At 33.8% G+C, this 22,662-nt stretch overlaps 1 protein-coding gene across 4 annotated transcripts in view; it reads left to right on the top strand.

The window, feature by feature from the left end:
- The window catches only part of LOC127728568 (receptor-type tyrosine-protein phosphatase kappa-like), a 78,844-nt gene that overhangs the window by 9,577 nt on the left and 46,605 nt on the right, over positions 1-22,662 (top strand). For all 4 annotated transcript variants that reach the window (XM_052236039.1, XM_052236036.1, XM_052236037.1 and 1 more), the window contains exons 3-4: positions 9,752-9,832; positions 19,443-19,538. In XM_052236039.1, the coding sequence (XP_052091999.1) occupies positions 9,752-9,832; positions 19,443-19,538 (177 nt within the window). The remainder of the gene's footprint in view (positions 1-9,751; positions 9,833-19,442; positions 19,539-22,662) is intronic.

Raw genomic sequence — 22,662 nt, 5'->3', positions numbered from 1 at the left:
ATTTTGTCATCAGCAAATTAAAACATAACTAAATTGTATTCTTTTCAAACGGGATGTATAAAGACACACCCACGTTCATTTTGATCTATAAAAATGTTAACTGCCTGTCGATACATTTTTTTTTTTGGCATTGCACAAGTCGTGTCTTCTTTGACTGTCCATGACGTTAAAATACTAAATCCCTGGGATGTGTTTTAGTTGATTTTAGTCTCTGATGCATGATTTTTTATTAAGTCTCCCAAACGAAGTTTGGGAAGACTTATTGGTTTTGCTCAGTTCTTATTAAGTTGCCAAAACGGAGTTTGGGGACTTCATGTTTTTGTCCCGTTTCTTCTTCTTATTATTATTATTATTATTTATGGCACCCTCAACGGAGTTGGGGTGACATACTGTTATTCTACGTTTCTTTTTTTTCTTATTTTTCTTCCACACATTTTGTCCGCGGGAGTTCTTGGAATCCAATGGACCAATGTTGATGGAACTCTACTATAATGAGGACCCCCATGTAAAGTTGTGCACCTTGCTATGGAATGGTAAAAAATGGCCGCCGTTTCCATGGAAACAGCAAAAATGCGAAAAAAATCAAAATGTTCCAAACGGGAAGAAACTCCACAGGAATGGTAACTGGCATGTGCTGATTTGCAGTTTGACTTTGGAATTTTCAAAATGGCTGCCGTTACCATGGAAACAGCTAAAATATCAAAAAATCTAACTCTTTCGTTATAAGACCCAACTAGATGAAACTTTATGAAAATGTTACCCGTTATGCTAAGATGTTAAGACAATATTTGGACAGTCCAAAATGGCCGCCGTTGTCATGGAAACTGGGGGCAAGTTTTACATTGACCATATGGGAATATGCATAAAATCTGCATTTCTTAAAGAGTATTTCACCAAAGTAAATGAAACTTTATTGATATATAACATGACATGTGGCAATGAGATGTCTGCTTTTAGAATTTTGGAATTATCCACTGTAACCATGGAAACAGCAAAAATGTCCAAAATTTCAAAATAACCAAAATGCTGCAAACTGGATGAAACTTTACAGAAATGGTAACTGGCATGGGCAGAGTTGCATTTTGAAGTTGGAATTTTCAAAATGGCCGCCGTAACCATGGAAACAGCAAACATGTCCAAAATTTCAAAATGCTCCAAACTTAATGAAACTTTACAAAAATGATAATTTACATGTGTAGATGCACTCTTTGACTTTGGAATTTTCTAAATGGCTGTCGCTCGCCTGGCAATGGGGGAAGGGTGCCATCCGCTATTGCTTGCAATGGCAAATCTAGTATTATTATTATTCTTTTTATACCTAATTTGTCCGACCATTTTCTTCCAAGCCTTAAATGATGGAAACTTTATATTTGGTATGATGTTGGGGTAGTATCCCGAGGGGTGCATTCGCTATTTTTTATTTCAAATGGGGGTCAACTTGGCACTTTTTGGGGGCCGGGACATGGGTGGGGTCATTTTTCGAATATTGATTCGCTACCTGTAGAACCTTTAAGTTTTGTGTAATACAAGAGACCGATGTCCAGATGTCCATTCCACATTTTTTATTTCAGCCCGGGGTCCTCTTGGTATTATTTTCGGGGGTCAATTTTCATGGAACATTCTAGAACAATAGTCATATGATTAGTCATGTGATAGTTTTGAATTATTCATATGTACTTTATATGTTATATAATGATAGATTATTACAGGTAGCACCATATGTAGCTGTAATTCGACTTTGGAATTTTTAAAATGGCCGCCGTTACCATGGAAACTGCAAAAATGTGAACTTTTTTTAAAATGCTTCAAATTTAATGAAATTTTACAGAGATGTTAACGAGTGTATGTAGATTTGGAATTTCCAAAATGGCCGCCGTTGCCATGGAAACAACAAAAATGCGAAAAATCTAGATTTGGTCCAATCTTTATGAAACTTGACAGTAATGTGACCTGTCATGTGTAGATGTGCCATCCGACTTTGGAATTTTCAAAATGGCTGCCATTACCATGGAAACTGCAAAAATGTCAAAAAATTCAAAATGCTTCAAACTTAATGAAACTTTACACAAATGTTGACTGTCTTATGTAGATGTGGCATTTGACTTTGGAATTTCCAAAATGGCCACCGTAACCATGGAAACACGAATGCCTAAATTTGAAAATTGGTCCAATTTTTATGAAACTTGTAAGTAATGTGACCTGTCACGTGTAGATGTGATATCCGACTTTGAAATTTCAAAATGGCTGCCGTTACCATGGAAACAGCAGAACAATGGTTGGGGGCCGTTTTGGCGACTTTTGTGTTAGCATCCTAACACAGGATTACTTGTTACTATTATTATTCTTCTTCTTCTTCCGCCGCTTTTAAATTTGAACTTGTCCGCACCCGTTCTCCAAAACCGCTTGTCAGATTAACTTAGGGTTTCACAATATGTTAGACTAACATGTCTAGTGGTGCAATCAGGGTTTTGTTTGTGCAATGGGGTTTATTAAGGGGTACTTTGAGGGGCAAAAAGAAAGGAGGGTTTTACTATAGAACCCTATGGGATTTTATTTTTTTAAATTTTCAAATTATTATAAATCGAAAACCGTTTGGGATAGGCACAATCTTTTTAATAGAAAATGTTCTAAATGATAAAGCACATTAAATGAAATACAGGGTTAGTCCCTAGGGGTCACCCCCACCCCCTGCCATTTAAGAAAGTTCTTATATCCTTGTAAATGGTCGAGATCCCCAGCCCTAAACCATATATATTCTGGTTTTTCATGCTAAGATGGTTTGAATGATATACAGGGTTAGTCCCCAGGGGTCATCCCGACCCCCTGCCATTTAAGAAAGTTCTAATATCTTGTAAACGGTCGAGATCCCCACCCCCTAAACCATATATATTCTGGTTTGTCATGATAAAGCACATCAAATGAAATACAGGGTAAGTCTGCAGGGGTCACCCCCACCCCCTGCCATTTACCCTATGGGATTTTATTTTTTAAAATTTTCAAATTATTATAAATCGAAAACCGTTTGTGGTAGGCACAATCTTTTTAATTGAAAATGTTCTAAATGATAAAAGCACATTAAATGAAATACAGGGTTAGTCCCCAGGGGTCACCCCACCCCCTGCCATTTAAGAAAGTTGTAATATCTTAAAAATGGTCGAGATCCCCACCCCTAAACCATATATATTCTGGTTTGTCATGCTAAGATGGTTTGAATGATATACAGGGTTAGTCCCCAGGGGTCATCCCGACCCCCTGCCATTTAAGAAAGTTCTAATATCTTGTAAACGGTCGAGATCCCCACCCCCAAACCATATATATTCTGGTTTGTCATGATAAAGCACATCAAATGAAATACAGGGTTAGTCCCCAGGGGTCACCCCCACCACCTGCCATTTAAGAAAGTTGTAATATCTTGTAAATGGTCGAGATCACAACCCCTTAACCATATATATTCTGGTTTGTCATGCTAAGATGGTTTGAATGATATACAGGGTTAGTCCCCAGGGGTCATCCCGACCCCCTGCCATTTAAGAAAGTTCTAATATCTTGTAAACGGTCGAGATCCCCACCCCTTAGCCATATATATTCTGGTTTGTCATGATAAAGCACATCAAATGAAATACAGGGTTAGTCCTCAGGGGTCAACCCACCCCCTGCCATTTAAGAAAGTTCTAATATCTTGTAAGTGGTCAAGTTCCCCACCCATAAAACATATATATTCTGGTTTGTCATGCTAAGATTGTTTGAATGATAAACAGGGTAAGTCCCCAGGGGTCATCCCGACCCCCTGCCATTTGAGAAAACTAATATCTTGTAAACGGTCGAGATCCCCACCCATAAACCATATATAATCTGATTTGTCATGATAAAGCACATCAAATGAAATACAGGGTTAGTCCCCAGGGGTCACCCCACCCCCTGCCATTTAAGAAAGTTCTAATATCTTGTAAGTGGTCAAGATCCCCACCCCTAAACCATATATATTCTGGTTTGTCATACCAAGATGGTTTGAATGATATACAGGGTTAGTCCCCAGGGGTCATCCCGACCCCCTGCCATTTGAGAAATTTCTAATATCTTGTAAATGGTCGAGATCCCCACCCATAAACCATATATATTCCTGTTCATCATGTCTCGAACATTTGAATGACGTAAACGGTCAGTCCCCCCCCCCCCCCCCCCCCCCCCCAATGTTCTAATATTGTGTAAATGGTCGAGATCCCCACCCCTAAACCATATTTATTCCTGTTTGTCATGTCTCGAACATTTTGAATGACGTATAGGGTAAGTCCCCAGGGGTTCCCCCCACCCCCAATGTTCTAGTATCTTGTAAATGGTCGAGATCCCTACCCCTAAACCATATATATTCTTGTTTGTCATGCCAAGATGATTTGAATGATATACAGGGTTAGTCCCCAGGCATCACTAATGCATATAACTTTACTGGACCAAACCAATTTTCACTGAACTTTGTCCAATGTCAGGCGACCCTGGGAATTACGAATTAGTGGAGCTTCGTTTGGGAGACTTCATAACAGCATCCTGTTACAATCATTTCTTGTTATTTATTGTTTTTGGCTTTTAACTAGCTGTCAGTAACTCCGAGTACTCTCAAATCGTACTTTCTTGTTTATTTGACCTGTTGATACTAATTGTAATGGTTTTCTGTTATTTAATGTTTACTTATTCAGGGTTATATCTGGTCTATATACCAGCTTTGATAAGTGTTTGGTATTACTATAAATTTTCACTTATTCGTACTATGAACATCAAAATTATTTATTTTGTAAAAATATTTCCTTTCTCCATTTGAACTGTACACGTAACTATACCTAATAACAAAATTATTTTCATTTACCTGTGTTTAAAGTAATTGCAAATGGCTGATATTTTTGTTCAAGATTGTTTTTCTTAAATTGTTTAACATTTCACAGCGGTATAGCATGTTACTTTAATTATTCTTCCCTTAGTTTATTTATTTTGTATTTACATTGTATCATAGATCAAATTTATTTGTTCAGTGTATGTTCACTGGTGTTAATATGTCTTTTGATTGAGTTTAGCCATTTCAATTGATATTTTAAAGTGTGTCTTTCTATGTTGTGATGTTACACTATTGTTTCAGATAAGGATGAAGGTTTTGTACCATTAAAACGTTTAAACCCGCTGCAATTGTTTGCACCTGTCCTAAGTCAGGAATCTGATGTTCAGTAGTTGTCGTTTTTTGATGTGGTTCAGAAGTGTTTCTCGTTTCTCGTTTTTTATATAGATTAGACCGCTGGTTTTCCCGTTTGAATGGTTTTACACCAGTAATTTTTTGGGCCCTTTATAGTTTGCTGTTCGGTGTGAGCCAATGCTCCGTGTTGAAGACCGTACTTTGACCTATAATGGTTTACTTTTATAAATTTTGACTTGGATGGAGAGTTGTCTCATTGGCACTCATCCACATCTTATATCTATAAAGAGTATTTTCTCAGAGACGAGTGCCTGTGAAATTAACACAAAAATAAAATATATACAATGTAACACATTGCAACATAACAATTTGAACAAAAAAAAACGGTTTCAGAACAAATAAGATATACCAATAATAGCAATACATGCATAAATTTAACAGTTAGAGACGCAAACCTTCTGCGAGTATAACGGTGAGTCTAGCGTTTTATATTTGAAAATAAAAATGTCTCGAGCAGAGAAATATCGTATCTAAATTAATGCATTGATAGAATCTTTATAGGGGTCTGGATGCGGTTTACAGAATAAAGAATAATTGGCCAATAAAATAAAGAAAAGAGAAAAATGGTCTTAAAGTTTAAAGAATAAATAAATGAAGGACCCCCATCCAGACCCTCCTTTATATATTAATTATAAAATAAGATTCACGTTGACATTGTTAGAACCCTTGAACAAAGTATGGGATTCTGGTGAACTTTCAGATTTTGCTTGACGTTGTTTGATGTACAGATGGACCTTAATAGAGACTGTCAATGTAAGGGGCAAAACATCATACAACTTTTAGCATCTTGGAAAGTACATGACTTGTAAAAGCGCTCCGCAAAACCATTACCTTGACCTGCAGTTAACCTTTCATTTCTTTTTATTAAACTTTACTTCCTATATATAAATATATAACTCAGTTCCTTGATAATAAATAGCCATCAACCTGCTGTTGCGTTTCATTTTAGAGAGTTTAAAAGCAACTATACAAAGTCACTCTGACCTGCATGTTATGATTCAACTAGTGTTATACAGCTGTATGCCCGAGTTCAGTTGTCAAGAACCTTCGATCATAATTTGACGTTCGCGCCATGCAAGCCTTCGACCAAAAAAATAATAAAACTAACAGTTTCACGTACTTGTCATGTTTTATGGGTTGAGTGTAAGATCGTATTTATTTGATTTTGTATTATGTCATGTAACTATGTGTGATGACATATCTGTGACTGATATCTTCCAACAAAAAGTGGGCCATCCTAACTATCGGCTCTTTCTTCACTGAATTTAGCTAAATTTTACATGCTAATACTTGACTGCTTGGCTGTTCTCTGTTGAAGCTCTCAACATTTGATATTTCCAATTCCGAAGGTGTCGAGCCTACTTGTCAGCCCACGGTTAGCTCAGGGTCAGTCTCCAAGAATACCATGGTGACATCTCCAAATCATCTTTTATTACACATAGTGTAGCAGGCATTTGGTGTGCATGACATCGAGAACACAAATAAGGATACAAAAGCTTGGACAACACGAACTCTCAAGCTGAATTCAAACAGGTGCCATGAGAGGGTCCTCATCTTCTGTCCTACATATTTTAAAGACCGCGAAAAGATCAGAAGCTCATAAAATTACAAACTGAAAGTATGCAAGCAAGTATAGTTTGTCACCGAAATAACAATATGAACCCAACAGCTAGTGTATGGTGACGATCGTATTCTTTATATATTTATCAATCTGTTGACTGACATTTTTATAACATAAATGATGTATTTCTGTTTCAATCATTCTCTATTGAAGATAAACAAAATTCTTATAATGCCCTGTGTTGAATCTAAAACAAAGATCAAAACGTAGTCATTACACAAAACGTGTGTTTTACTTTATCACCGTCCGTCCGTCCCGTATCAAGTAAGAACCTTAAATTTGTTTTAGGGTAGTTAACCATTAAAGTAAAACTGTTCCCACATCAACTTTAAACATTAGGGTAGTTTACCAATAAACTGATGACACGTCAACTTTAAACATTAGGGTAGTTTACCATTACACTGTTACTACATCAACTTTAAACATTAGGGTAGTTTACCATTAAACTATTGACACATCAACTTTAAACATTAGGGTAGTTTACCATTAAACTGTTCCCACTTCAACTTTAAACATTAGGGTAGTTTACCAATAAACTGATGACACGTCAACTTTTCATATTAAGATAGTTTACCATTAAACTGTTGACACGTCAACTTTAAACATTAGGGTAGTTTACCATTAAACAATTGCCACATGAACTTTAAACATTAGGATAGTTTACCATTAAACTTTTGCCATATCAACTTTAAACATTAGGGTAGTTTACCATTAAGTTGAACTTACAGCAACTTTTTTAGTACACGTGTATAATGATGTGATCTTTTTAGAAATATTTGCCAAACTAAGGTTTTCATCCATAGGTAATAGTTTTGGTGTTAGTGTGTTTACCGTGAACATGTTGTTACATCAAATGAACTTTTTAAATTTTGTCAAATTTGGGTTTCACAAAGATTTCACAGGGCATAGTGTCTTATGGAGACATATTATTGTTTATGATATTAATCCCTAGTTACAAACCTATATTGGTTGATTCAACAGTCCAGGTAGGGATCGGTTATTTGCTCTTTATTCTCCTCGTGAATTATTCTTTATTTTGACACTATGAATTGCTATTTACCTTTTCAATACAAACGTAAAGGTAATTTGTGAATTGCTATTTACCTTTTCAATACAAACGTAAAGGTAATTTGTGAATTGCTATTTACCTTTTCAATACAAACGTAAAGGTAATTTGTGAATTGCTATTTACCTTTTCAATACAAACGTAAAGGTAATTTGTGAATTGCTATTTACCTTTTCAATACAAACGTAAAGGTAATTTGTGAATTGCTATTTACCTTTTCAATACAAACGTAAAGGTAATTTGTCAAACAATGAAGAAGATACAAAAGGCTTTAAACAAAAATCCTTAGATAAACAGACGGACACTACACAGAAAACTAAAGATTGAGACTCGAGAACCCCACACAAAAAACGTTGGATGAACATAGGTGCCCAAAAGGGTGAGCAGTTTCTGCACAAATAGTGGTTCGCGTCGTGTTCTTCTTTTCAAGAAAAATACGAAAATAAAATTTGAAATTTTTTCCATGATGACATCACCAAGAGTTCACGCAAGCTAACCATTATCTTGTTTGCAATGAAATACCATGCTCACCGTGTAGAACGCCACATGCGGGGTGTTGGCTATTTTTGACACGGAGTTGTGGTTTTGAAGCGGAGTAAAGCGATCAAGCTCAGTAAAAGTATGAACATTTTTTTTTTTGAGAATTGTTAGCACCAAACACTCTTATAAAGAAATCTGCTCTGAGGTTTTGTTCCATGTTTTGGTGCATTAAGCCATAGCCGTGACTTCTTCCTGACCATAATAGTAACTTAAAAGGAAAACAAATCAATTTCAGGAATAAAACAAAACACTTTGAGGCTTTTTCTCTATTTCTAACATTAAAAAAATGCCCAACTAAGATATGGGCCAAATGAAATACCTTAATTATGTAATGAGTCATCATAACAGAGTATGTGTGTTTTTAAAATTACAAACTATCAGATAAAGGACGAATTATCGGGAAATATATTTTTATTTTGATAAATGCCTCACCCCCTTGAGAAGCAAAATCTGACCCCTCGAGCGACACATTACATTTCGATGAAAACTTATCTTCAAAAACAAATAAAATTGACTAAGAAGCTGGCATTTGGTTAAATTCTATGATAAGAGTTCATTTCTTTATAAATCATACGGAAAAAAATCGCCAAAAGTAGTTTTTAATCCTGAAACTTGCATATGAAGTTTCATAATCTGCAACACGGAAAACTAAGGAGAGGTGTTTGCGAAAATGGAGCACTGGAAACGTCTGCTTCTGCTTGTTGGAAATAGATTATGGTTCGGTTCCTTCCGTGTAATACATTGTTTGGTGCTAACAATTCTCAAAAAAGAAATTTTGATACTTTTACTTAGCCTTATCGTTTTTTTCTCCGCTTCAAAACCGCCACCCCGTATCAAACATAGCCAACATCCCGCATGTGGCATTCTACATGGTGATGCTATCCTGGTTAAAGAACCCGATATTTCACATGCGAAATAAATCCATAATGTCAAACCTCCGAGTCATTTATTAATAGGTGATTCGATCTTTGCATCAAATCGAAGTGAGAACACGTAAAATATCAGAGTTAGTTTTTCTACTTTATTTACATTAAAGCTTAATGTCATGGAAAGAATAATTAATTTGAAAATTCCCCAAACATCATAAAATTTATTCAACGAGTGACCGAACAACACTGATAAATCACTGCGCTACGGGCATTCGTGAAATAACACGTTCTTCGGTAGCTCTTTCAATACTCTTCAATATTTGAATTTTTGGATAAGTTATCCATTAAAGTAATTAACACTTTTCTATAGCTTGTATTTTACAGAAAAGGACCAAAATGCTTTTAATTTTTTTCTTCAGTTTCCCAGAATTGTGGTAATCAGCAATGCACGGAGAGACAGTTTTGTGGGAACACATCAACATTCCAACCAGTCTGTGTGGGTAAGTTTAAGACTCGAGAGGAATATATTCATTCAAGTAGCTTGATGGGTATTCTGTTCAAGGCCTGAAATTTAGCACACAAATAAATCATCACTGGCAGCAGCATCAGCATTAGCATCCTCGTCATAATCACCGGCAGCAGCATCAGCATTAGCATCCTCATCATAATCACCGGCAGCAGCATCAGCATTAGCATCCTCATCATAATCACCGGCAGCAGCATCAGCATTAGCATCCTCGTCATAATCACCGGCAGCAGCATCAGCATTAGCATCCTCATCATAATCACCGGCAGCATTATCAGCATTAGCATCCTCGTCATAATCACCATCATCATCATACAAAACAAAATTTCATAACGTTTTATTGGGACCAATATCGATTAAAGAAATCTGGTGATTATGTTTTCTTCTAATGGTACAAAATAAAAAAAATTGATAACAGAACTTCTGCTCCTATTTAAAGTTTGGATTGTACTTGTATAGAATATCTGTAAACGCATACTAACATTCGTTTCGCCTAACAGAAGTTCCACTGGACACTTTGTAATAAAAAATGCCATATTATCTGTTCCTGTTGGAACAAATATTCTATAATCTTTATTCCGTCAGGAAAAAAATACTGTAATATTTGTTCCAGAGGAAATAATATTACAGAATATTTCTTCCATTTGGAACTTCTATTTCATGACATATCAAGTATAATTCAAATTTTGTCAGTTTCAGATATATCTTAAATATGTTAATTCCAATTTGCTAAATTAGAACTTATATAGCAATAGTGATGTCTTGTAGTTTAATCATAACTTAGAAATATGTGTACAGTATCTCCGAATCACCATCTCTTAAAAGTTTGAAAAGTTTTTGAATTAAGTTTCTGAAAAGAAGAAAGAAATGAACGAATCGGACTAGAACAATAACGCAATCATATACTTTAACCAGGGGAGTGGTCTCAATGAAATGGGAAATAAATAAAAGTTCATGCACTCTTCCTGCAAATTGTGGTTCAGACTGACCATGTAGTTAAGAGAAGACGAAAAATTATTCGTTATTTCATTAACTAATTGAAAGATAAATTTCTTCCAAATCATCATTTCTACTTAGACTGATAATATTGTACAATATAGTTTCATTTGAATTGAAGCATGACACTGAATAAATAACATTATGTTATAGAATTATAATTCTGTTTTATATTCCATTGAAATTTTCTTTTTAAATGAAGAACTGGGTCTTCAATGTTTTAAAGAACTGGTACGCAAACTACATAGGGGTCCTTACAAATAACGTTATATTGAACCGTATAAAGGCATGGAGTGTTTCAGGTGAAGGTAAATCCAGAAAAGCGCTTGGTACGCAAACTACTTAATGTCCTTACAAATAACGTTTTATTGAACCGTATAAAGGCATGGAGTGTTTCAGGTGAAGGTAAATCCAGAAAAGCGCTTGGTACGCAAACTACTTAGTGTCCTTACAAATAACGTTATATTGAACCGTATAAAGGCATGGAGTGTTTCAGGTGAAGGTAAATCCAGAAAAGCGCTTGGTACGCAAACTACTTAGTGTCCTTACACATAACGTTATATTGAACCGTATATATAGGCATTGAGCGTTCCTGATGAAGGTAAATCCAGAAAAAGCGCTTGGTACGCATGAAATTTATAAAGTGTTGTTTTCGTATTTTATACTAGATTAGTTAAAGACCAAACAGCCTATTGTTTATGCGCATTAGTTAATGCAACTTGATTGTGACATGAAAGCTCTTTCACGTTGTTTCCAACTCTACAAAAAGCGGCAGATTATAACGTTCCATTCCCCTTATTTCACGGATATGATGTACGCGTTTAAATACGTTTTATCAAGAAAACTGGAATTTAGCGTCGTAAATAGCTTGTGAAAATTAGACAAAAATGAACACAAAAAATGCCACACTACCTGTAACCTTGACATTGAACGTTCAACTACAAATGTTGAGATTATTTATATGTGTACAGCGCTTAGAATTTGAACTTTTGTGATTTTCACTACAATTGAGCTTTTAAAAGTTTAGGGCAATAAAAAAATGTTCTAGTAATTTCGATCTACTGGCACCAATTTTGACTGTTCCTTATTCTCTGGATAGAGTAGTTTAACTGATTCCCGTAAAACTAAAACATTGTCCGATCTTGTAATGAAGTTTGACAAAATCTTTGAAAGAAAAAAAAGGTGCATTGTATTTTGTCATTTGTTTTATTTAAAATTGTCTTTAGGGAAAAATGATAAAGATTTCGCTTGCTCTCTCTAACACATAAGGCAAAATTATTAAGAATACTTGAATGAGAAAAAAAAATGAAGGTTTGTAAAACTAAACTTTTGTTACATAAACTGACTAGAAATATAATTGCTCCAGGAATCAAATCCAACATTAAATTTCTGACTTTCAAGAAGCTGTAATGACCGGAAAGATTGAAAACAAATTTCGAGTTTCAGTGCCAGCAATTTTCTACGTTGTCATTTTTTTAATGTCCTAAAAGGACAATTGAGATTCATAAGGATCTAATCTTTTACATTTATACTGTTTTGTTAAATACTTTTATAGTTTTAAACGGGAAATTATAACTTACAGTTCAAGTGAAAATTGTTAAATTCTAAACTATACGTCTTTTCCGTCTTATTTGTATTTTGTACTTCCTTTCTCATTTATACAAGACCTTTGATAGAGTAATAACAGAGAACGTATTTTACAATAGGCCAAATACATGTAACATTCTAGAATTAAATACTTAAGGGCACGATGCAGTAACAGGGGAGGTAATGACGTTCCTAACGTAAAATGTTATTTTTCACAACGTCAAACTGTGCCATATCGTGAATAGATGCATTTTTCGACTGATTTAATCATTAGACATTGACCCCTCTTTTTAAAATGACATTTTGTTTCATTATGTATGAAAATTATTTGTACCAATTTTTATGAAAAAATCACCGAGGAAATGTTTTAAGATATAAAAATATACAGAAAAAGCGGCCGATTTTTTTCTAAAACCATGAAACTTTATTAAAAATGAATTATTCCAAAAAATTATCACTCAAATTAGAGCATACTTATGTTAAGAAGATTTTCTTTTTGTTTTTGTTTTTACAAAAATCCGCCTGTGTTTATCTTATCATATGCCCTTAAAGCTCCAAATAGAAGTCTAATAACATGATGCAATAATATCTCATTCCTTTTTGAATACACATATTTCACAAAAGAATATGCCAGTATTTGGTGAAGATGTAAACAATAATTTGGTATTATATCACTTGATAACAACAATAGCTAATAAACTGAACAAAAAATTGCAAGGATTCGGGGACGATACTCTTAATGGAGAAAGTGCACTGAAAGACAACAGAATTGAATCTCAAAGATTCAGAGTTGGAAGTAACATTTTGTCAACTAGTGTCTCCCGGCATAGAAGTTTTTGCAACTTGTAACAATATTTAAAGTAGTAACCGCTCTTATTCCAGATCATCAGACTTTGGCGATCGATGATCTCTCAATTGTGCTCACCAACATCTTCGCTTATGTGAATCCACCACTAATACTTCTTTCCAAAGTGTTAATGAAAATTTGAGAGGAATATTGTTTTTTTGTTGATTGCATCAGTAGCAGTTGTCGAATAAACTCATAACAGATACAAGGATTAAAATATTGTACGCAAGACGCGCGTTTCGTCTTCAAAAGACTGATCATTGACGCCTGATCAAAAAAGTTAAAAATGCCAAATGAAGTGAAATGTGCATCTGGTGCAATGAAATTGGTAAAGTTAGTGTTATTGCTACCATTGCGTCGATACCTTTGTTGGTGGACTGTTAGTCCCCGAGTGTATCACCAGCCCAGAGCCAGAACTTTGGTACTGGCATCAAAATACAGATATAGTTCTATTCAAATTTGCTGTTATTAAAAAAAAAATGAAAACATTCAATGTCATTCGTCCGAAGCGCTTTTCTGGATTTACCTTCATCAAAGCCGAATATTTTAAAGCAAAGGGTGTATAAGAACCAAAACAGTTGACGAGCTATATGACCAAAAAGTACCTAAAAATAAGCCAAATCCGTCTAAATCAACTTTGCCTGAGGGAGTTGAAACTTTAGTTTCTTTTTTATTTCAATTTTTATAAACGGACAATTTAAGAAAGGTTTTGTTATATATCATGTCAGAACCAAAGAACTTCGAAATCATTTATAATTAAGAAATGTATCTCCCAAATATATAGCTGTTATTCCTAGTCTGGTTTGGCTTTACATTAGGTCTTTTTGGTTTGTTTCAACTTTTCAACATTTGTATTAGGTTATGGAATTTCAAATATTTTGGCCGCGAGCAGCACTGAAGATATATTAATTGTAGAAATGCGCATCTGGTGCAGTACACTTGGTACCGTATAATATTATTAGCATCTCATCAGTAATGGATCCGCAATTTCTGGAACTTTTCATAGAAATTTCATGGAAAATCCCAATGTTGGAGACCTGTTAAGTCAAAACAATGGTCAGACATTGCATTGAAATTCCAAGTCTCTTTATCTTGCTGCGTGCATGGAATGTGTTAGGGATTTTCAGTCTCAAAGAGGATTTTTTCGGACACTTGTCAAAGAAGCCAGATCATTTAATTTCACATTCAGATATATTGATGATGTTCTTTCCATTAACAATCCAAACTTTCTTATTGTGTACCATTAATATATCCTCCAGAACTAGAAATTAAAGAAACAAAAGACACGGCTTCCTCCGCCTCATTTTTATACTTATACCTCCAATTTGACATAAGCGGTCATCTAAGTACCAGAATCTATGTCAAATAAAGGCAACAGTAGTATACCGCTGTTCAATAGTCATAATTCGATTAAGCAAAAACATATCCGGGTAACAAACTAAAACCGAGGGAAACACATCAACTATAAGAGATAAACAACGGAACAACAGAAACACTGAACTACAACGAAAGCAAACGCCAACATACATAGAAACGGACTGTCTGATAACAACTGCCATATTCCTGACTTGGTACAGGACCTTTTAAGAAAAAATGGTGAGTTGAATCTGGTTTTATTGCTAGCCAATTGAAACTTCCCGCTAATATGGCAATGTTAAAAATACCGCTAAAATGACAACACTTCGTGATAGGAATACAGTACAAACAAACGCAAGAACACTCAGCACAATCAAGACGATTTTAATTTTGAAATTATAAAGTTCCCCCACCTTAGCAGCAATATACCAACTTCAACTGCATATAGGATATACATATCCCAACTCATTCGGTATTCAAGAGCTTGCAGCTGCTATTCTGACTTTATAAAACGTCACTAGTGCCTGAGCAGAAAGTTGATGAACCACGGTTATGTCAAAGAACGTCTTGTCCTTTTTCTAAAAAAATGTTCATCGGAAGATACCAAGACCTTGTTAATAAATATTGCGTATCAACTTCACAAATAATATATGATGGTCTTGAAGTATAGATTATAAGTACTGACGTTGTTTATCATCTTAATTACGTGTTAAAGTGTTCTTTTCATTTGTCCTTGTATATTTTTAACCCTTAGGCTTTACTGTTTAGTCCATTTTTGGTTATATCCTTTTGGCTTGGCTCGGTATTTATACATCCCGCCATTGTGTTATTGTGCTATGGTCATTTTTTGTATTTTTGTCCTTCATATTTGCTCATATATATGTGCTTTGTCTATAGAGTGTCTATATGCCATTTTGTTTTTCTTTGTTGACATAGTTGTTTGTTTTTATAGGGATTAAGATTATAACACAATGTTGAATGCTGTACCCCAATTTTTGACATTTTACCTATTATGTCTGTTTATTTTGCTCACACATTGTTGTCAATATAATGGAATTCTATGCGACTGTCATACAAGTGAGAGGTTTAGCTAGCTATAAAACCATGTTTAATCCGCCATTTTCTAAATAAGGAAATGCCTGTCAGGAACGTGACAGTTGTTTTCCACTCGTTTGATATGTTTGAGCTTTTGATTTGCCGTTTGATAAGGGACTTTCCGTTTTGAATTTTCCTTGGATTTCGATATATTTGTTATTTTACTTTTTAAAGGAAAAGAAAAAAACCAAATTACAAAAATATGAGCCATTATCACAATCATCATAGCAAGTTGATCGAGTCCCAATTTTGAAGGAATGTTGCAATTGTGGAAATAAAATTATTAGGAAATGGTGAAACTAAGGATTAATTTTGTTTGATACACAGAAAGTTTCCATCAAATTAAGTCATCAATGTATGTATACACACATTTAAAGTAACGAAAATCTTTTTTCTTACCACGGTATTATGTTCTTAAAAAATTGTAAACCGTATTTGTGTGCACATCTTTCCGATGCGATATACAATGTATTTGATTTCAAAACAAAAAACGTTGACGCTATACTATACAAAATTGGGATGTTGCTCCACAGTAGAATCTGTAGGGGACAAACAGACTTTTTTATGCAAGATATGAAAATTGAAAACTGCTTCTTTAACTGGGTATGGATCAGCTAATAGATCGACTGTCATACAAGTGAGAGGTTTAGCTAGCTATAAAACCAGGTTTAATCCACCATTTTCTACATAAGAAAATGCCTGTACCAAGTCAGGAATATGACAGTTGTTATCCATTCGTTTGATGTGTTTGAGCTTTTGAATTTGCCATTTACTTAGGGACTTTCCGTTTAGAATTTTCCTCGGAGTTCGGTATTTTTGTAATTTTACTTTCTACTACTTCCTTTCACATGGGATAGTCCTGATCTACTGAATTTTCTGATACTATTTTTTTTAAATTTGTTTAAGGGATAGTTAATTCCAACCCAAATGTAAAACTGTTACGTCCTTACTGGGACTAAGGGGACGACCATTTCATTTTCTGAGGAGGGGAGGATTTTGAAAATAAATAACTTGGCCTTGGTAAGAACTGTAAATAAATAACTTTGTACAAGACAGGATGAAAATGAATATTCTGCAACACAAAATGCAGGAAACAAATGTGTACAAAAGTGAAAGCCGAGGGAAAAAATAAGCAACAATTTGGTTAAGTATTTCCTTAAATGGTCATCGAGTTACACACCTTATCAATTAATGATTGGAATATTCGTTATGAAAACACGCGAAATTCGTTTCCTTTCTAGAACTACATTTTATATGTTTATATTTCAAATATTTGGATAGCATTAGAAAGGATTTATTTGAACTTAATGCTTGTTTCGTGTGTATTTGGGCTATTAACATAGGGACAGTCCTTATTTGTTTTTAAATCGATAACTTTTCACCTAAGTTAAACCAGACAATTTCAAGGTACTTTACGGGATAGAACACATGCACTTGTCTATGAAAAAGAATTACTTAGATACTTTAATATAACATATATTAAATTATATAGGTATTTTTTCCGGAGACAAGTGACTGTGCGATAGAAGCATTTTTTATACCTCACTTTTTGTCTCGCCTTGACGGAGTCAAAAAGCGAGACATAGGTATGCTGTTTCCGGCGTCGGCGACGGCGGCGTCAACAATGTATTAGTTTGTGATTAGGTCTAGTTCATGGTGAACCACTAGTGGTAGGTCAATGATATTTGGTATGCAGTTGTATTAGCATTGGCACATCTCATTGCCATGGAGATTATTTTGCCCCGCCCCCTCAGTCATGGTCTATAGACTTTGAAAATTTTGCTAAGTTAACATGTATTAGTTTGTGATTAGGTCAATTTATGGGGAACCACTAGTGGTAGGTCAATGATATTTGGTATGCAGTTGTATAAGCATTGGCATATCTCATTTCCATGGAGATTATTTGGCTCCGCCCCCTTAGTCATGGTCTATAGACTTTGAAAATTTTGCTAAGTTAACATGTATTAGTTTGTGATTAGGTCAGTTCAAGGGGATCCATTAGTGGTAGGCCAATGTTAATTGGTGTTCAGTTGTATAAGCATTAGCACATCTCATTTCCATGGAGAATATTTGGCCCCGCCCCCTCAGTCATGGTCTATTTACTTTGAAACTTTTGCTTAGTTTACATGTATTAGTTTGTGATTAGATCAGTTTAAGATGAACTGCTAATGTTAAGTCAATGATATTTGGTATGCAAATTTATTGGCATTTGCAAGTATCGTTTCCATGGAGATTATACAGCACCATCCCTGACTTTGAAACTTTTACATAGTTTTCAAGTTAATGTTTGTGTTTAGGTTTGTTTAAAGGAAACGACTTATAATAAGTCAATGGTAATAGGTATGCAGTTGTATTAGCATTGGCACATCTCATTCCATGGAGATTGTTTAGCCATGTACCTTTAGTCATGGTTCATCGACTTTGAATATTTGCACAACTTACATGTCAAAGTATTGCTATTTTAATTTCAACATTTGCATTATCAAAATTACAAAAAGGCGAGACATATCTCTGTGATAACAGTTAATTATTGATAAATATTCCTGCTTTAGAAAAGCAACACTTAAGGTGTATGAATTTCTGCATTGAACTTTTTTTAGTACACTTGGTCAACTATTTCCCTTTTTGTTCGCTTAGTAATTTTTTGGCAAATAGAAAGCAGTTTGCTACTGTGGAGTCTTGAAAAATACTGTTGCAAAATATGTTCGACAATGATATTTTTGTTTCTATTGTTTGATTATCAGGAAAGCAATATAGCTCAAAATTATGAGGCTTTATGTCACATTACCTAACGATATTACTTCCAAATTTAAACTGGTTAAACATAGGTATCAATTCGGAATTTTTGATGATGAAATTATTAAGAACCTCGTATACTTATATTCCCATGATGTGGATTAAAATAATTTGAAACATTCTAAAACTGCAAACTTAAATTACAAATGTTGAAAGACACAAGAAAAGGGAACACAAAATCTGTTTTGTCTTTTACCGAGACATTGAAGAGAAACATCAGTTTAAAAAGAGAAGTAAATTAAAGGGAATCACTATAATACAAGACAGCGGCTAACCTCCTTAAAACGTGAAACGGACTACTGATCACGAATGTGCAAAAACTAGTTACGAAAATGAATTGGTCATAAGAATTGACGTCTTATATAATGACGTCATTAATGAAGAAATTCCCAGGTTTAACTGAGAGAACTATCTTAATTGAAAAATACATGACCTTTATTAAAGAAAATAGTAGCCGGACAGTAAACATAAACATAAGAAGATGTGCTGTTCAAACAGAAATAAAGCACGAAATGAACACGAAAGATACAAATAATTTTTTTCTTCCCTTTCATATGCGTCAACAGATATTGTTTTTACTAGTAGTAAGATAATACGCATTACGCACAGGTTAATAGCGGAAAGTCAAACGCTATATTTATGTTACTTCTCAGGGAAACAAGTCGTACAAAACGGCCATATTTGCAAAGATCTGTGATGACAGTACGCGTAAAGTTAAAATACAACATCCTATTGATCATGAACTTAAAAATATGATTTAGCAATAGCAGCTATTTTTGTCTCCCGGAAAGTCAAATCAGAAAAAATGAAAATACAACAATACATATTTTTTAGATGTAGGGACAACTATACTTATTGTAGGCCGAATGTATAAGTTAAATACAATTGTAATAATATATCTTTTCAGGTTGTAATGCTGCCTGTTACAATTGTACCGGATCTGGACCAGAAAGGTGCATTACCTGTGCATCCAATTATTATATGTTCAACAAAATTTGCCGCAGTAAGTTTGGTCTTGAAATTGTTTGTATAAGCTTTCATTTTAAAGCAGTTCTAATGTCCGATATTTTGAACACACAAAAACCAGAATTTGCTTAAATGAATATTTCTTTGTAATATACACTAAAACAGTTCATGAAATGATAGGTCTTCAAATACATGTTGTACTCTAGAATGTTGATATCGGGTTGCGTACCACAGGATATATTTGAAATTTGACACATTTATCAAAAAAGTATGTCATATTCACTATTTTATATTTTGAATTTAGATTGGTTTCATCAACGATTTTGACTTATGAGGAAAACCAATATTCTATTAGCCAATTACCGTTTTGATTCTGTTATTACACACTTTTAACACACGTTTTTTTCTCTGTGCCAATTGTAGACTAGTTCTAAACAGGACAACATGTGCTGCTGCCCATGCATAATAATTTGAAAGTGATATACAGGCGTTTTTACCAAATTGTAATGAAAAAAAAAATATTGATATCATAAGTTTTTAGCTTAAAAAAAGATTAAAATTAATTAAAAGATTTGAAAAACTTAAAGATATCACACATTACGCACAGATAAAATGCGAAAAGAGCAAAGCTACATTTAAGTCCCTCCTAAGATAAATAAGTAGTACAAATGAATTTCTAATCACGGGGTCAATTAAGGCATTGACAAATAGACTATTGCATCATATATTGATCTGATATTTTATTTTATGATTAACGACAAAGATAAAAAAAAGTTTATATGGTTTAAACAAATCACAAATTAAGTTTTTTAGCATTGACCCTGATTAATCTGGGAACGTATTTCGTAGTCAGATTACCAGATTATACTTACTTTAATATATCAAAGTTCAACAACACAACAAGCTTTACTTTGTTCCGGTTAATTTTTTATACAGAAACAATCAACAACTATTACCTTTATATGGTTTGAATTTTTCATAAATCTTACAAGTAATATACTTTTTACCATGGTCTACATTTGTTTAGTGGGAAATTTAGTGACTTAATTGTATTACCCATTGCAAACAATGATAAACTTAACCCTTGAATTTTCGGCACTTTCTCCTAAAGGAAGCTATTGAGTATACGTTAAATATATCTAGTTATAATGAAAACATGATAGAAAGAAAAAAAAAACAAGAGCTATCATATAAGGCTATCATTTTCGTCTAAATTTAGCAAATAACGAGAACAACAGGCTATTGGATGAACATAATACTTTATCAATTTCGTGCGACCAGCATTCATCATGATTGCTCAACCCAAACATTTTGAGTTTTGTGTAATATTTATATATATTATAATATAATATTACCGAAAAGACCTAAAATATTACCAAAATAAATGTCGTAACATCGGCAGAACTTTACCAATATTGGGCCTATTTGTTTGGCAAAGTTTCAATAACTATTTATTTTATGATTACACAAAGCTTTTATTGTATTCAAAATGTATTTTATTAACTAATTGGAATGCATATATATATAGAGAGCACTTTGCAAAACAAACCGCTGAAATTATCTCCTTCCTCCTAAAAGTTTTGTATTTTTTCTTACCTCAAAAATGAGAAGTTCACATTAAATTACCTCAAAAAGTAAGTCATAAAGATACATTTTTCTTTGAATATTCGAAAGTGTCTATCAATATGACTGTGTCAAAGTTCTAAGAAAACAAATCAACATAAAATCTCTTCTGTATCGTATGTCCTTAAAATCGCCATTCGTCGTATCTATTCTGCTTCAACACATTGTGCTTCAAGTAACTCACCAAAGATACCATGCTTATAATTTTGTACGACAGACGCGTTATTAAAAAAGAATCAAAGTACTGAAGTACTGAACATCGGATGACCGCAGGTTCTTGTGTATGGTCAAAAGCACATGTCACAGAAACAGATCACATCTCTATACCTGAAACTGAGGTTAATTTACAGAGATTTTTTTTTCTGATACAAGTTCCTGCTTGGATGATAAATAAATGACAGGAAATTCAACCTCACCGTAATTACTATTATATTGTAGTGATACAATCAGTATACCTTAGACTATTATACTAATATAATAATAGTTCCAGAGAATACACTGGTTTGTTGTTATATGTTATATTAATATTACGGTTACATGTATATATAATTTTCATCTATTTGTATCATTCTATTCAATATTATTATAGTGCAGTGCAAGTGCATGGTGGACACTCTTCTGTAAAAAAAATCAAAGCCTTAAAGGCTGTAAAAGCAATTGCTGCCATGTTAATGCTTTGTGGACTTTTATTTTTCATCCATATATATAAGAATTAAACCTGACAGGACAGGAGTGTTGACTAGTGAGAAGCAAGACGGTTTTAACTTTATATCAATAAAAGACTTTAGCAGGAAATCATTTTAAATATGTTTTATATTTCACAAGGAGACAACAAGTTTACCAGGCTAAAGTTGGGGTTAATTATACATGTGCTGAAACATATAACTAAAAAAAAAATCAATATGGATTGTCCCCTGGTAGTGTTTGTAACTGGGCAATAATTTCCTTTATTGATTTAATTTTAACAATTTTCATAATTAATTTAAATTAACCATTCAATTAAAACATTTCAACTTTCCAGACGCAAATGTTGAAAAACGGGCAAGAAATAAAATATCTTACAAGACATAAACATGTAAAAAATAAATATATATTTCAGCTTACTAAAAATATTTTCATAATGTTACTTTGACATCATTTCTTAAAACTAAGTCCCAAACATAATTGCTCAGTTGACATGTGTCATCCTCATGCGATACGAGATAACTATAATTCTGATGCTATCCCGAAAAGGGGGGTCATCACAAACAAACATGACATTAAATTGTCATTATACGAACTAGAACAAACAGCTCTATGTTGCTTTGATATTTATCAATTTTCAGGAAACATGTGAAATAAATTTCAGGTCCATTTCATTATAGTGCCTAACAAGATTGTGTGAGGTAGACGAAATTGACCTTAAAACGATCGTATTGTCTTTTGATGTCCAAAAATAGGCAGATCGGACATATAAGGACTTTATCTAATGACTACACAAGTTTGGGATTTATTATTATTATAATATTCTAATGAAACTGAAAATTGTATTTTTTTGT

Source organism: Mytilus californianus, unplaced genomic scaffold, assembly GCF_021869535.1.
Source record: "Mytilus californianus isolate M0D057914Y unplaced genomic scaffold, xbMytCali1.0.p SCAF_2, whole genome shotgun sequence".
NCBI lineage: Eukaryota > Metazoa > Mollusca > Bivalvia > Mytilida > Mytilidae > Mytilus > Mytilus californianus.
The sequence above is the reverse complement of the archived record's forward strand: the minus strand, read 5'-3'. Positions and strand labels throughout refer to the sequence as shown.